At 38.2% G+C, this 12,602-nt stretch overlaps 1 protein-coding gene across 1 annotated transcript in view; it reads right to left on the bottom strand.

Annotated features, from left to right (window-relative positions):
- The window catches only part of OXCT1 (3-oxoacid CoA-transferase 1), an 88,830-nt gene that overhangs the window by 50,411 nt on the left and 25,817 nt on the right, over positions 1-12,602 (bottom strand). The window contains exon 7 of the mRNA XM_005488828.4: positions 9,000-9,060. Within this exon, the coding sequence (XP_005488885.3) occupies positions 9,000-9,060 (61 nt within the window). The remainder of the gene's footprint in view (positions 1-8,999; positions 9,061-12,602) is intronic.

Consider the following 12,602-nt stretch of genomic DNA (forward strand, 5'->3'; position numbering starts at 1 on the left):
ATTAAAATTAATCACATTTTACCTGTAATAATTGAACTCCCAAAAAATCCCAACCATAATCACAACAAAAGATTTTCTTACTCACATCTGAGAATTGCAAATGAAAAGAGACAAGAAGAGCTCTCATACCCTACACATTCCAAGAAATGTAACTTACAGGTCAGGAGATAGATTTAAGCTTTACTTTCAAAAGTAAACTAAGTGGAATATAAATACTGAAGTGAGAAGTAGAAAAGCAAAATAAAATTAAGAAAAAACCCAGAGATTTCATTGCATTATCAAAGGTGGGTTTTGTACTTTAAAATCTATTTAAGCGCAATCAAACCCCGCTCAGATTCAAGGAATATCTCTAAGGATCAGACCAGAGCATGCTCAGCAGGAGATACACAGCAACGTAATACCAACATAAAACAATGCATTAGCAGCTGATTTTAGCTAATTCTGTTGCTGCTTCTCTCTGGTAAGAAAGAGAAGCCCTGCAGGTATTTCAGTAAAAGTAACAAAAAGGTATTTTCATCCAAAAAAGGCATGTTCTACGCACACATCTATAAGTTCTCCTTCTTTCAGGTGTTCATTAGAGACAGTGGTGATTTTCAAAGAGTTCTGGAAGCTACTTGACATGCTACTGCTTTGTTTCTCAACAAGGAATTAAGTGTGGTCCATTCCACCTTCAGAATGACAGCAGATATCCCAACCTCCCAAAATATTCAAGATAAACAAACTTCTCCACAGTTTTGAGGAAGAAGTTAGTCAGGGTACCTTTCAAGGGAAAAGTTTGAAAGAAAGAAAACAATTGGTGTGGCTTAGACACTTTCAACAGACCACAGAAATATGGATATAAAGAGAATGTCAGTAACATATTCTAAGAAGAATTAAAGTTTTCTTGCACTTAATTGTTATCCTTCCTAAAAGGTGCCTGGAAAAGAGAGCAATAGATACATATGGAAATTTAAAAAGCTCTAAGAATAAAGTATTTATAAAAGCACTTTTTTATTATTTGAAGCTGGCAGAAACATTTAAATCAGTCCTTTAAACTATAAAAATGGAATTTTTTGCTTATCATAGCCTTACAAGAAAATTCAAATTTCACTAGAAATGGTGAAAAATTGTCTTGAGCACAAGTGCCCCTTATCCCACTGCTTACAGAGCCAATTGGCTACATACCTTCCCCATTCTAACTGGGATTATTTCACAGCATCACCTGAGTCAGAAGGGACCCACAGGAATCATGGAATGAAACTCTTAAGTGAATGGCCCATATGGGGATCAAATCCACAACTCTTTGCCTTTCTCCACTTCTTTCAGCAACACAAAGACTGATAAAATACACTTGACTTATTCCACAGGTTAACGAAAAGGAGGAGCGTGCCTGTTTCTCTGTAATAAAATCCAGGAACACCTGTTCAAACATGGAGTTGCTTTAAGATTTCTTTAGTTATTGCTTACTCCAGATGAATCAGAAGTTGCAAACTAAGGATCTTACTTTATATTCATGGGAATATAAATGGGAGTGTATTTCTACACACCAGACACCTTGAATGCAAGTTCTCTATAACAGAACTTAATAATATTTTGGGGAGGAAACTAAAAAGAAAAAACAGGAAGACTAGGAAACTGTTTAGGACTCAGAAAAGGAAAACTACTCTGTTGTCCTTGTTCATTCTTTTACCATCGCCTGCAGTCATTATTTTACCACTGTCATGCAGAAAAATCAGTATGAGTTAAGTCAAGCCAGTCTTCATATCTCAACCCATTACTTCACTTTAAACATTCACTTTTATACTGAGTAATTCCATAGCATTTTCAGGGGATGGATTCTTCAAGAGCTAAAAGGATGCTGCTAACATCTGATCTACTGATTCAATTACTCAAAAATTTTCACTCCAGCAATAGTTACGAGGCTGCAGCTTTTCAAATCTCCTATGTTGATCACCTGAAAAGAGACATTTGCTTCATGTCAGAATGCAGTCTTTTGGAAGATTTTCAGTTTGGATGTTAAACCTTTCTCATTCAATGCTAGAAATCTTCATCAGAGATGTTAATAGCACAGAAAACAAATTAATGCTTTAAGACACCAGGATAGATGCCTGTAAATTCCTTGAATCATGCGTAGAACTCTCCCGTATTTTCAGTCCTATAATAACGCATGATTTTAAATGCAATGACAGTTAAGTCACTGATTGATTCACACATCTTGTACACAAAGCAGAGCTGAAAATTTAGAGCATTTTAAATTTAATTTTCAAATTCTCATGATAGAAGACTCGAGTACTGTTAGTGAAATATACTTCAAATGCACAGTCTATGAGGCTTTCTATAAAATGTTATGAAAAACCCTCTAAATTTAGCTTTAGAAGCAAACAGAGGCTTTCCATCAGTTTCTCCAGCACACTTACTTCCTGGCAATCTGCAGTATCTACTGATCAACTGCGAGCTTCCTTTTTCTTGTTCTTATTGAATGTCATATTTGCTCTTAACATATGTGACAAGGATAAAAGGAATTTTTTTCATTGAAGAATACATTCACATCTGCAATGAACTTATGAAGTTGAATGCTGAGAAAACTCATGATACACATTCAAGAAAGTATAAGTTAGAAAGGAATAAAATATAAGGGACAGATAAAAGAAAAAAAACAAATTCAAATCTTCCAGCAGTGTATTATAAGGAGGTAAAATTACCTGAACAGCAGTCAGCAACAATTTGATCTGCTATGAATTTCAACTACTTAATATTCACTACCTGAGCAACAAAGTGCCAAATCTGAAGCCATTTAATTAGATGTTATATATAAAAGAAAAGCAATTGTAGGAAAAAAACCCCAACAACCAGGAAATAAAAAAACAACAGCTAAAAACCAACATAAAACTCCATCCAAACAAAAAACATCCACAAACCCCACATTGCAAAATTAAATATCAAAGGAGTTTATTCCCATGAAATCATAGAATAGAACAGTCACAGAATACAATATGCTGTTTTGGAAAGCACCCATTAGGATCATCAAGTCAAACTCCTGGCCTGGCAGAAGACACTCCAATAATCACATCATCAGAAACATGTAAGCTAAATGTGACAACTACCATATGAACTACCTTCTAGCTCAGTACTACTTATATTCCAGTACTTTTCTAATAATTCTAAAAGGGTCTGTGCCACAGCTGTACAAATGTTTTGTTGTTCTGTTTATAATAAGCACATGCACACACAGAAGCAAGGAACAAAATACACTGAAGAGAAATAAAACCAACAGAAGAGTACTCAAGTCTGGGAGCGGGATTCTTTTTGGGAAACTAAAATTGTTGTGGCAATGGTGTGTAAATGTTTCTAGGAGCTGATTTTCCAAAACAATACTGGTGGTCCCTGAATTTCAACTCCAATCCTTTTCTGATTTGCTCTTTAACTTTCCATGACTGGCATCGTTATGGCTGCCAAACTGGTTGTTAACATTGCTCAGAACCGTAGGAGAAAAGGCATTAAGCTCTTCAGCCTTCATTGTAACCTGCACAGATAATTTTAGTCCCTTCATTGAATGGTGAATGAAGTATTCTTGGTCTCCCAGTCAACTATGTACGTATTCTTAAAAAGATTTCTTGCTACTTTCAAGTATTCTTTATTTTGTATTGGGCTGGATATTTCTTAGAAGCTTAAGCTTTTTGGTTTGCTTTGGCTTGGTAATGCTTAGTCTCAGACATCTGAGCTTGGATCTCACTTTCCATCATGTTTCTTTTCTGTGTTTGAGATTACAATGATTGTGATCAAGGTCAAACTCCTATTGCTCTTCCAATACTTCCTCCACATTGGAAAATTTTATTCTCAAACTCATTAACATGGTCTTTCCCTAACTTCATTTCTTCTTTGCTATACCTCCCAAAAGGTTTCATCAATCCAAGTCTATGAAATGAGTCTTCCCAAGAGACATTCCTGATATTTTGCTATTTTCCCTTCTACACTTTAGAAGAATCAGGAGCTTGTATTTCAAAGTTGCTCTCCCTCAAATGTCCACTCAAATCTTTCAACTAAGATTCCTCTGGGAAAGGTTATTGTAATGTCTATACATAATATTTGGGTTATCTAAATTTAGACCCACAGGCATCCCTGACTCAGGATTTAGCCAAGGCCTACGCACATAAATACACTTATGCAGTCAAAAGCCCCGACTACCTACCTACATATTCAAGATACAAAGCTTTATATATTTATTTTATATATACACACGCACATATATATGCATGCACACACTTATATATATAATGTGTTATAGGAGCATATTATGGCAACTAGAATTCTACTGTCACTTGTGCTAAAAGCAGCTGGTAATGTGGCAGGACTAAGAAGTTCAGCATCCATCCTGTGACAAATGGGATTCTCAAAAAAAGCCTCTCTCCCACTGCAGATCCATGGGACGCTCCCTCACAACCATTGCCTAAACACACACAGACTCATCATTGAGCAGTTAAATAATATCAACAAAAGCTATAGCAACACAAAAGCTCAGTGGCTACAGCATTTGAACAGAACTTTAATTCTACATCTGTGTCTATTTATTTCTATTTAATTCTATTCTATGTCTATTCTGAACTGTGGTTTCACAGAAACACACACTAATGAAAAGTCTGTGCCTGTCCCAAAGCTGTTCTCTACCAGGCTTCACTTTTGAGTTCCATGGCTAGAGCATCCAGGTAACAAAAGTTTCTATTAGATTATCGTTTCACTTTAAAGTGGTACTTACAGGTTTTCCATAGTAAACTGTCACTGCGCAAAAATCTTGAAGAGTTTTTCAGAAAAGAGCTGTGCATGTGACGAAAGTTTTGCCATTGTTACAAGCATTTGGAGGTATAGGCATACACACAAAAAAAGGTTCATTTCAAGTTTCCTCAATAAAACCAAATGCCATGATTTAGCACAGATAACATGATACAAATAGCTTATTTTAGTCTGATTCTGTCCCTTAGTGCCACGCAGTTCATTGTACCTGAGAAAATGGTGCTCACTGATGTGGCTGTGTTGTTACTAGGCAACCAGAGATAAAATGCAGGGCTTAATGATTTTTATTTAATGCATTTTTATGAGAAAGTACACTCTCTTTTTTTTCCCTCCCTTGATATTATTTGAGGTGTAAATGTTATTTACCCAAGGAGATATATTTAGCCATCTTCTGTGATCTGAACAAGAAAATTATTCAAACTGGATATTCAAACAGTCAGTCAATAAATATTTCTAAACATATTGACCATTACCACTACCAAACACTTTCACGGTGGCAGTGGCTGAGCTCTCAAACCACTTCACCAGTGAAAAATATTCAGTAGGTATCACAGCAGAGAATAAAAAGAAAACAGATAGAGCTTGGGGTCATTTGGGACAGTTACAGACATTTATGTACTCTTTTCTGTGGCAGAAAGCAGGAGCCCAAGCCTATATCACCCTTTCCCATGTTATCATGACACCACATCTGGCAAGGTCACACCGTGCTTTCTACTGTGACTTGGGTAGCCCCAATTCCCTAAAAAAGAGGTGTCATTACCAAAGTCCCAGTGGGTTTCTGGTCAGAGGCATCTCTACAGGGAGATACACATGTTAAGAAGCACTCTGTTATCACAGCCCTAACCCTAGGAGTCTAGGCACACATCCAAGAGGCCTTCCTGCAACTCCAAGCTGCCTCACAGTTCATTTCCCATCACAAAATTCTATGGCTCTGTTGAGGGTCCTGACAGCAGTGACACCTCCTCAATTCAGTTTCACCTTCATTCAACAGCGTTGGAAGTGCTACCACATCTTAAACATCACACAAGCTCTCAAGTTTTTTCACAGGCCATGCTCTTTGTTTCAGTCTTTACAAGGGCTGGTGGCTTGTATGTAACTTCTGACCATTGAGTTTCTTTTGTATTGGCCAATTTCTCAACTCTCCCATCTTTATTACAGGAGCAGGAAAGTGTTTATAGCTCTGAAAAAAACAACCTGAAAACCTCAGGTTGAGCATGTGTGTGAGAGCTCAGGTTCAAACAAAGCTACAGGTCTAGCTGCATGCTTAACTTCTGCAAGTTCTGCAAGCTGAAGTGAGAAGCGATGAACTCCCTGCATCATTTCACTTTTATTTGTATATAAAGCCAAAAAAACTGATGCTACCAACATTATTTAGCATTTGTCTCTGCAAAGGTTAACTTCCAAGTAACAGGAATCATGCAATACAGTGGGATTTTTTTTGACCTTTAATAATGGGTCACCTTCAAATTAAAGTAGAAATTCCACTGGACTTGGCACAGTTAGATTTTTATAGACAGTTATCTGTTCCTCATATAACCCATCCTTATTTTCTTGACAGCAGATTCTACTCCCTCTCACTTAGATAAACAAAAGAGATGCATGCAACAGTTAAAAAAAATTGTGCAGATCAGTAAGCACTTGTTGCATTTAATTAGAAGCTTACAATCAATGTATTTCTGATCCCAAAATGAGTACTGATTGGGTACTTCTGACCATTTCCCTATTCAAAATAAACAAGGCTGAAAGTTTAATCTGCCATTTTAAAAATCAGTAATCCTTCACTGCATGTCTTCACTGCAAATATAACAGGTAACAGTCTGACTTCCTCCTTCTTCAGACACCACTATGTGCAGCCAATCTTGCTTCTCACAATACAGGAGAATTTTTAAGCAAACAATAGCTATCAGTCTGTGAGTCGGAGAAGTGGGGGGGTTTTATTTCTTATCTCCTTTTCTTTTATCCTTCACATCGACAGAATTTGTCTGCCTCTGAATTGCTACAATTATTAAGTGTCTGTCTGTACTTTAGATAAGGGTGTGTAAAACACCCCACAGACTAAAACTAGAGAAAAACAGCATTAAGTAAAGAAAAAAAAGTCCTTCACTGTGTAGGCATGTCAGATTTCAAATCTCCCCAGGTTAACTTTGCAGGACATGTTAACAAATGTTATTTCCAGTTAACTTTCTGTTTTCAACAAGTTCACAGATACCCTGAGACTGGATTTCCAGCAGTTTATATTTCATTAGTATCTTACAATGTCAAATGCCATTCCATATTTGTATCAATGATCAGAAACTAAAGTAAATCTCAGCAAGTGGGAAACAATCCTGAAAACCCCAGTTAATCACTTTATCTTTGAAGACAAGCCTGACCTGCAACTATTTTGATGAAAAGGACCAGAGCTGGCTTCAAGTCTCTACTCCTAGGTACTAGAGCTGTCTGCTTAAATTCAGTTAAATGTTCAGTCAGTTACAGAAACAGAGCTGGGAAAAGCACCAGAATCTGGAAATCCCTCCTGCCAAGACAGTATCTGAATTACTACTCCACACAAACCTTTTTCTTCTCCCTGTAAATGGGTTTGAGAACTTCAATCTTCAGCCTTGACCAACTTTAACTAAAATTTTTAGTTGCCTCAGTTCCCTATTGATGAGCTAAGACAACTTAAACTGCTCAATGCTGAGGATGTACTAGACACCATACAGAGATATTTCGTTCTCATTCCCTGGGTTTTAACACTTACACCCAAACACAACATTCTGAATTCCACTTTGAAAGAGTGACATTTAGAAGTTAAGTCAAGGATGGTTCAAAATATTTGTCCTAAATCTGTGGTTTTGTATCTTCATCTAATTTGTCCATAAAAAGCAGAATTGCAAAGTAATATTAATAACGCATCTTGCAAAAAGATTGACAGTTTTTTAAATGGTATTGAAAATGCAGTAAGACTCACAGTGGACACAGTTCACAGCAGATCTACTAACAACTGATAAATGGAATTACAGCAAGAACGATGTCACATCAGCTGCTCACTGACAAGAAAATTCTACCCTATCATACATGGATAGAAGAGCAGAAAGAGAGAAAGAGATGGAATGTAGGTGGAAGGCTTTGATCTACTTAAATTCTTTAAATGCCAGACTGAGCAAGGTATAAAGGACAAGTGTCTAGAAGAAAAGATTCTTTATTTAATTTTTAGATAGAAAAATACTTCAAACCTTTCTTAAAAACAAAACATGAGAATGTTTTGCTGTATTGGCACTGTAAGTCGTGGCAAATATAATGGTATTTTTTGTGATAGTTCTGTAAGGCATAAAGAAATAACTAAAGTTCCCAAATGTATTATCCAGAGATGCTTATATAACAAATATATTTTCCAAATAACATCTTACAAACAAACAAACAACAAACAGACAAAACCCCAAGCCAACCCCCAAACAAAACAAACAAAAAACCCTGAAGAAATAACAGCCTCTTCCATAAACCATTTTCTAGAAATAGTCCAGAAGAGTTTGTCTTGATCTTACTGCCAAACTGCACTTAGCTTTTATTAGGCATATAAAAAAACTTAACAGAGAGTGAAGAAAAAGCTAAGCGAGCAGTCTATCTTTTACATATTGCTATGCCTTAGCAACTCTCCAGGCACCAATATTTTTTCAGAATAGGCTGCTTCATGTTTTTAAATATTCTCATTTCAGACAAAGAAAAAGGGCAAAAAGAATGGAAGAAACTTCTAGATCAGCTAGTTCATCCTCATTCTCAAGACACAGCCAAATGTCTGTATCTTATTATGGACTGATATTTATGTAATTTATTACATTTTAGAGACCAGAACTGTGATAGCTCTGTGGTTTGCCTAATCTATGTTGTTATGTACTTGATTTTATTTTCAAGAAGTTTTGCATAAAGTCTTACGTGAATCTTCTCAAACAGAGCCTAAGCCTACTCTTTTCCCCTTTCATCCATGAATTACTTTATTTAACAAATTTGAAGGCTCTTCTTTGTTTCCCTTTCAAAGGCTGATCACAGCAAACACAAAGTCCTGCTCAGCATCAGTTGTACAGCAACAAAGAATTACCAAAGCAGAGCACAGTGTCAGGAGAAGGCAATCCAAGGAGAGAGTTAGACCAATGACCCTGATTTGAAATCCCCCAGCCTGCCTCCAGAATACCATATAAGGTATAGGGGTATTTTGACTATACCAGTATAGGGCTTACTAGGTTTCAATTCCCTACCTCCACTACAGTGGTTTTTGCAGCTTTGCACATAGGTTGGTTGAAGTTTCTTGCAGTTTTCCTGAAAAACAAAACAAAACAAAAAAAGAAAATTAATAAATATTTAAGTCCATAATAGCGCAATGAAAGACTTTTCAGAGATAAGCTACTAGAGGAATGTCTGTATTTTAACCATCACAAAGCTTTTTGCCAAATAGATGAAAAACTAATAAAAAAAAGTGTAAGGGAGAAAAAAGTATTGAGGAATTGTGTAAGATGCATCTGAAATGAAATCATATTTTTCTACATTAGGAAGTATTTATTACAGCTCTTTTGACTTTAAATCAGCACACTGTTTAATTGAAATTGAGTACGTTACTGATATCTTTATTTATTGGATCCAAAAGCAGCAGCAAGCTGGACTTTGTACAATGCCATTTTTTCTCTGCACAAGGAATGAAATTAATCTCCACAGGGGACCAGTACTAGGCCTAACAATCTCTCAAGCAAGCTTTCCTAACTCAGACTAGGATTTCGGATAGCACTTTACCCGGTAGTAAACGTAATCCAAGTTTCTTAATTAAAGACCAACAAACAAACAAAAAAACCACCCAAAACCCACAAAAAAACCAATCAAACAAAGAAAAACACAAAAAAACCCAACAAGATAAAAAACCCCAAATCTCTGTCAGTTTTCTAAGACTCTCGCATTCACGCTAAGTACTCCCACAGAGCATTTCTGTATAAAGGAAAAAGAACTTCTAGAGAATAAAAGCAATACTTAACATGTACACCTGTGCAACTGTACCAAGATCCTAGAAGCATAGGGGAAACAAGTGATCTGCGTCAGCCACTCCATGTGTTTTCAGAAAACAAACAAAGCAGCATGGCACACTTAATAATTAAGAAATACTATAAAGGCTTTAATGGTGTTCCACTGCTAGCTTCACAGCATTTTTCTCTGTTAAAAAGCAGAATTTCTGAAAATTTTTCCTCAAAATCCATGAAACCACGTTTCAAAACAAGACAAAACCTCGTTTCCCACATCGTTTTTCCACAGAAACATTCTTTCCCCCCTGACCATTCTTGTTTCACAGACTCACAGAATCATTTAAGTTGGCTAAAAGCCCTTAAGACGAAGGAGTCCAGCCTGCAGGGGCTCTCCCCCTGCCTCCCCCGGGGCCAGCACCGTGCCCAGCGCCGCAGCCGCTCCGAGCCTCGGGGCGCTGCTGCCACCGCCTGGCTCGGGGGCAGCGCCGAGGGACGCGGCCAAGGGCCGGCACCGCCGGCATCCCGACACGATCACAGCTATACCCGAAGACACCTATCTTGGGCAAACTCCGTTTTAATGGCAATATATAGTAGCTGTGAAGCCTCTAACAAAGAGTCAACCCTGTCCTGGGGGTATCAGGCACAGCATGGCCAGCTGGGCAAAGGAGGGGATTGGCCCGCTCTGCGCTGCAGCAGCCTCAGCCGGAGTGATGGGGGCAGTTTTGGGTGCCACAACGTAAAAAAGATACTAAACTATTAGAGACTGTGCAAAGGGGGGTCACAAGGATAATGAAGGGCCTGGTCTGTTCAGCCTGGGGGAGACTGAGGGGGCACCTCACTGCAGCTACATCTTCCTTGTGAGGGGACAAGGAGCGGCAGGCACTGATCTCTGCTCTGTGGTGACAGTGACAGGGCCGAGGGAATGGCCTGAAGCTCAGTTAGGGAAGGTTTAAATTGGACATCTGAAAAAAGTTTTTCACCCAGAGGGCAGTGGTCACAGCACCAGCCTGACAGAGCTCAAGAAGTGTTTGGACACCACTCCCAGGCACAGGATGTGATTCCTGGGGATGGTGCTGTGCAGGGCCAGGGGCTGGACTTTGATGATCCTTGTGGGTCCCTTCCAACTCAAGATATTCTGTGATTCTATGAATATCTTCTGCCCATGGGTCTTTTTGGTGGCTATACACACCCAAAAGAAGTATGTAACAATAAGAAACAAAAGGAAAAAACCCCACAATGTGAATTTATACTCTCCTCTGAGAGACGAAAACAATACTAGTTAGTAGTGATTCAGGAAAAACTCCCCTAAACTAGGCAGAGTAGCAAATGAGAAGAAAAACAGAGATAGAAAACCTGAATTAAAATAGCTAAGAAATGAATACAGATGGGGGAAAGGAAGATGACAAAACAATTCAATATTTCATCCCAGGTAACTACTTTTCTGAGCCAAAGATTTTCTCTAGATTGTAGGGGCTACTCTTGCCAATAAAAGAAACTGATATAAAATTATTTTTACATAGGGAGAAAACTACAAGAAAACATTTCATAATGTTAATTTGACATTAAGAAGAGCTAATGGTCTCTAATCTGACGTAATTTATAAAAACTTCTGCCATTTAAACTGTTCTTGAGTTAGGTAAAGTTGTTTCAGAAGCAGCAATCTTTTACAGGATCAAAGGCTTTATTTCTAAAGAACACACCATCCAGAAGTTTTATGGGATCAAAGGCTCTTATATAAAGAGCACAGCATCCAGAAGAAAAAAAAAAAAAAACAGAAGCACTACACTACACTACACTTATTTTCCAACACGGAATAATGTTAACGAGTTAGCAGCAGGAAATTCAAAAACTAGCTAGACAAATTTGCATTTTTATTTTAAGAAAAATTTCTGGACATCTAGATTCAGCAACACCTACAAAGTTCCATTGTTGCACTGGATTTCTAAGCTCACCCAAAAGCATGACATCTTTTCTCCCAGAGGCAAAAGATAGCAAACTAGCTCATAGCAGACTAAACCAACAAACTACATCCACTACATATCCAGCGATATGAAGATGCAGAGACACCTCAGGTATGAGCTGAATTTAGGTATTGCAAAACCAGTTGAAGCATGAAGAGATGACTTGACATGACTCTCACAGAAGAGGCTCTGATTCAGGTCATCCCTTCAACATTTCCACTTCTTTGTCAACAGTCTATTTTCATCACCAACAAGCCACATATTAGCTTGTAAAGCCGAGGTACACGGGGCCAGAACAACTAGCAGAATGGGACTAGGTGAAAAGGGAGGGGAGCCAAAGGAGACAGACAAATCACTCTCCATGATACTTGAAAAGTCATGGCAGTTAGGTGAAATACCAGGTGACTGCTCTGTGCCCAGGAAGATCATGGTGGATACTCCTAGAAGGGGTGCTAAGTGGCAGGGAGGACAGGGAGATGATTTAGGAGAGCCAGCAAAACTTCACTTCTGTTAGCCAAGTCCTGCCTAACCTAATATAGTGGTCTTGTATGATGGAGTGACTACATCAGTGAATGGGAGGTGGTTATAGATGTAACTTATCTACACTTCTGTAAAGCCTTTGACATGGCTTTAGAGCCCCGCAACATCATTGTATCTAATCTGGAGGAAGATGGATTCGACTGCATAGACTATTTGGTAGATGAGAAATGGGTTCAACAGTCACGCCCAGAGGTTAATGATCAATGGCTCAGTGACCCAGTGGACGTCTGTGACAAGTGGTGTCCCTCAAGGGTCTCTGCTGGGACCAGTGTTATTTGATATCTTCAATAATGACACAGACAAAGGAATCTAGTGCATCCTCAGCAAATCAGCAGAAGACACCAAGCTGAGT

This window comes from Zonotrichia albicollis, chromosome Z (genome assembly GCF_047830755.1).
Source record: "Zonotrichia albicollis isolate bZonAlb1 chromosome Z, bZonAlb1.hap1, whole genome shotgun sequence".
Taxonomy (NCBI): domain Eukaryota; kingdom Metazoa; phylum Chordata; class Aves; order Passeriformes; family Passerellidae; genus Zonotrichia; species Zonotrichia albicollis.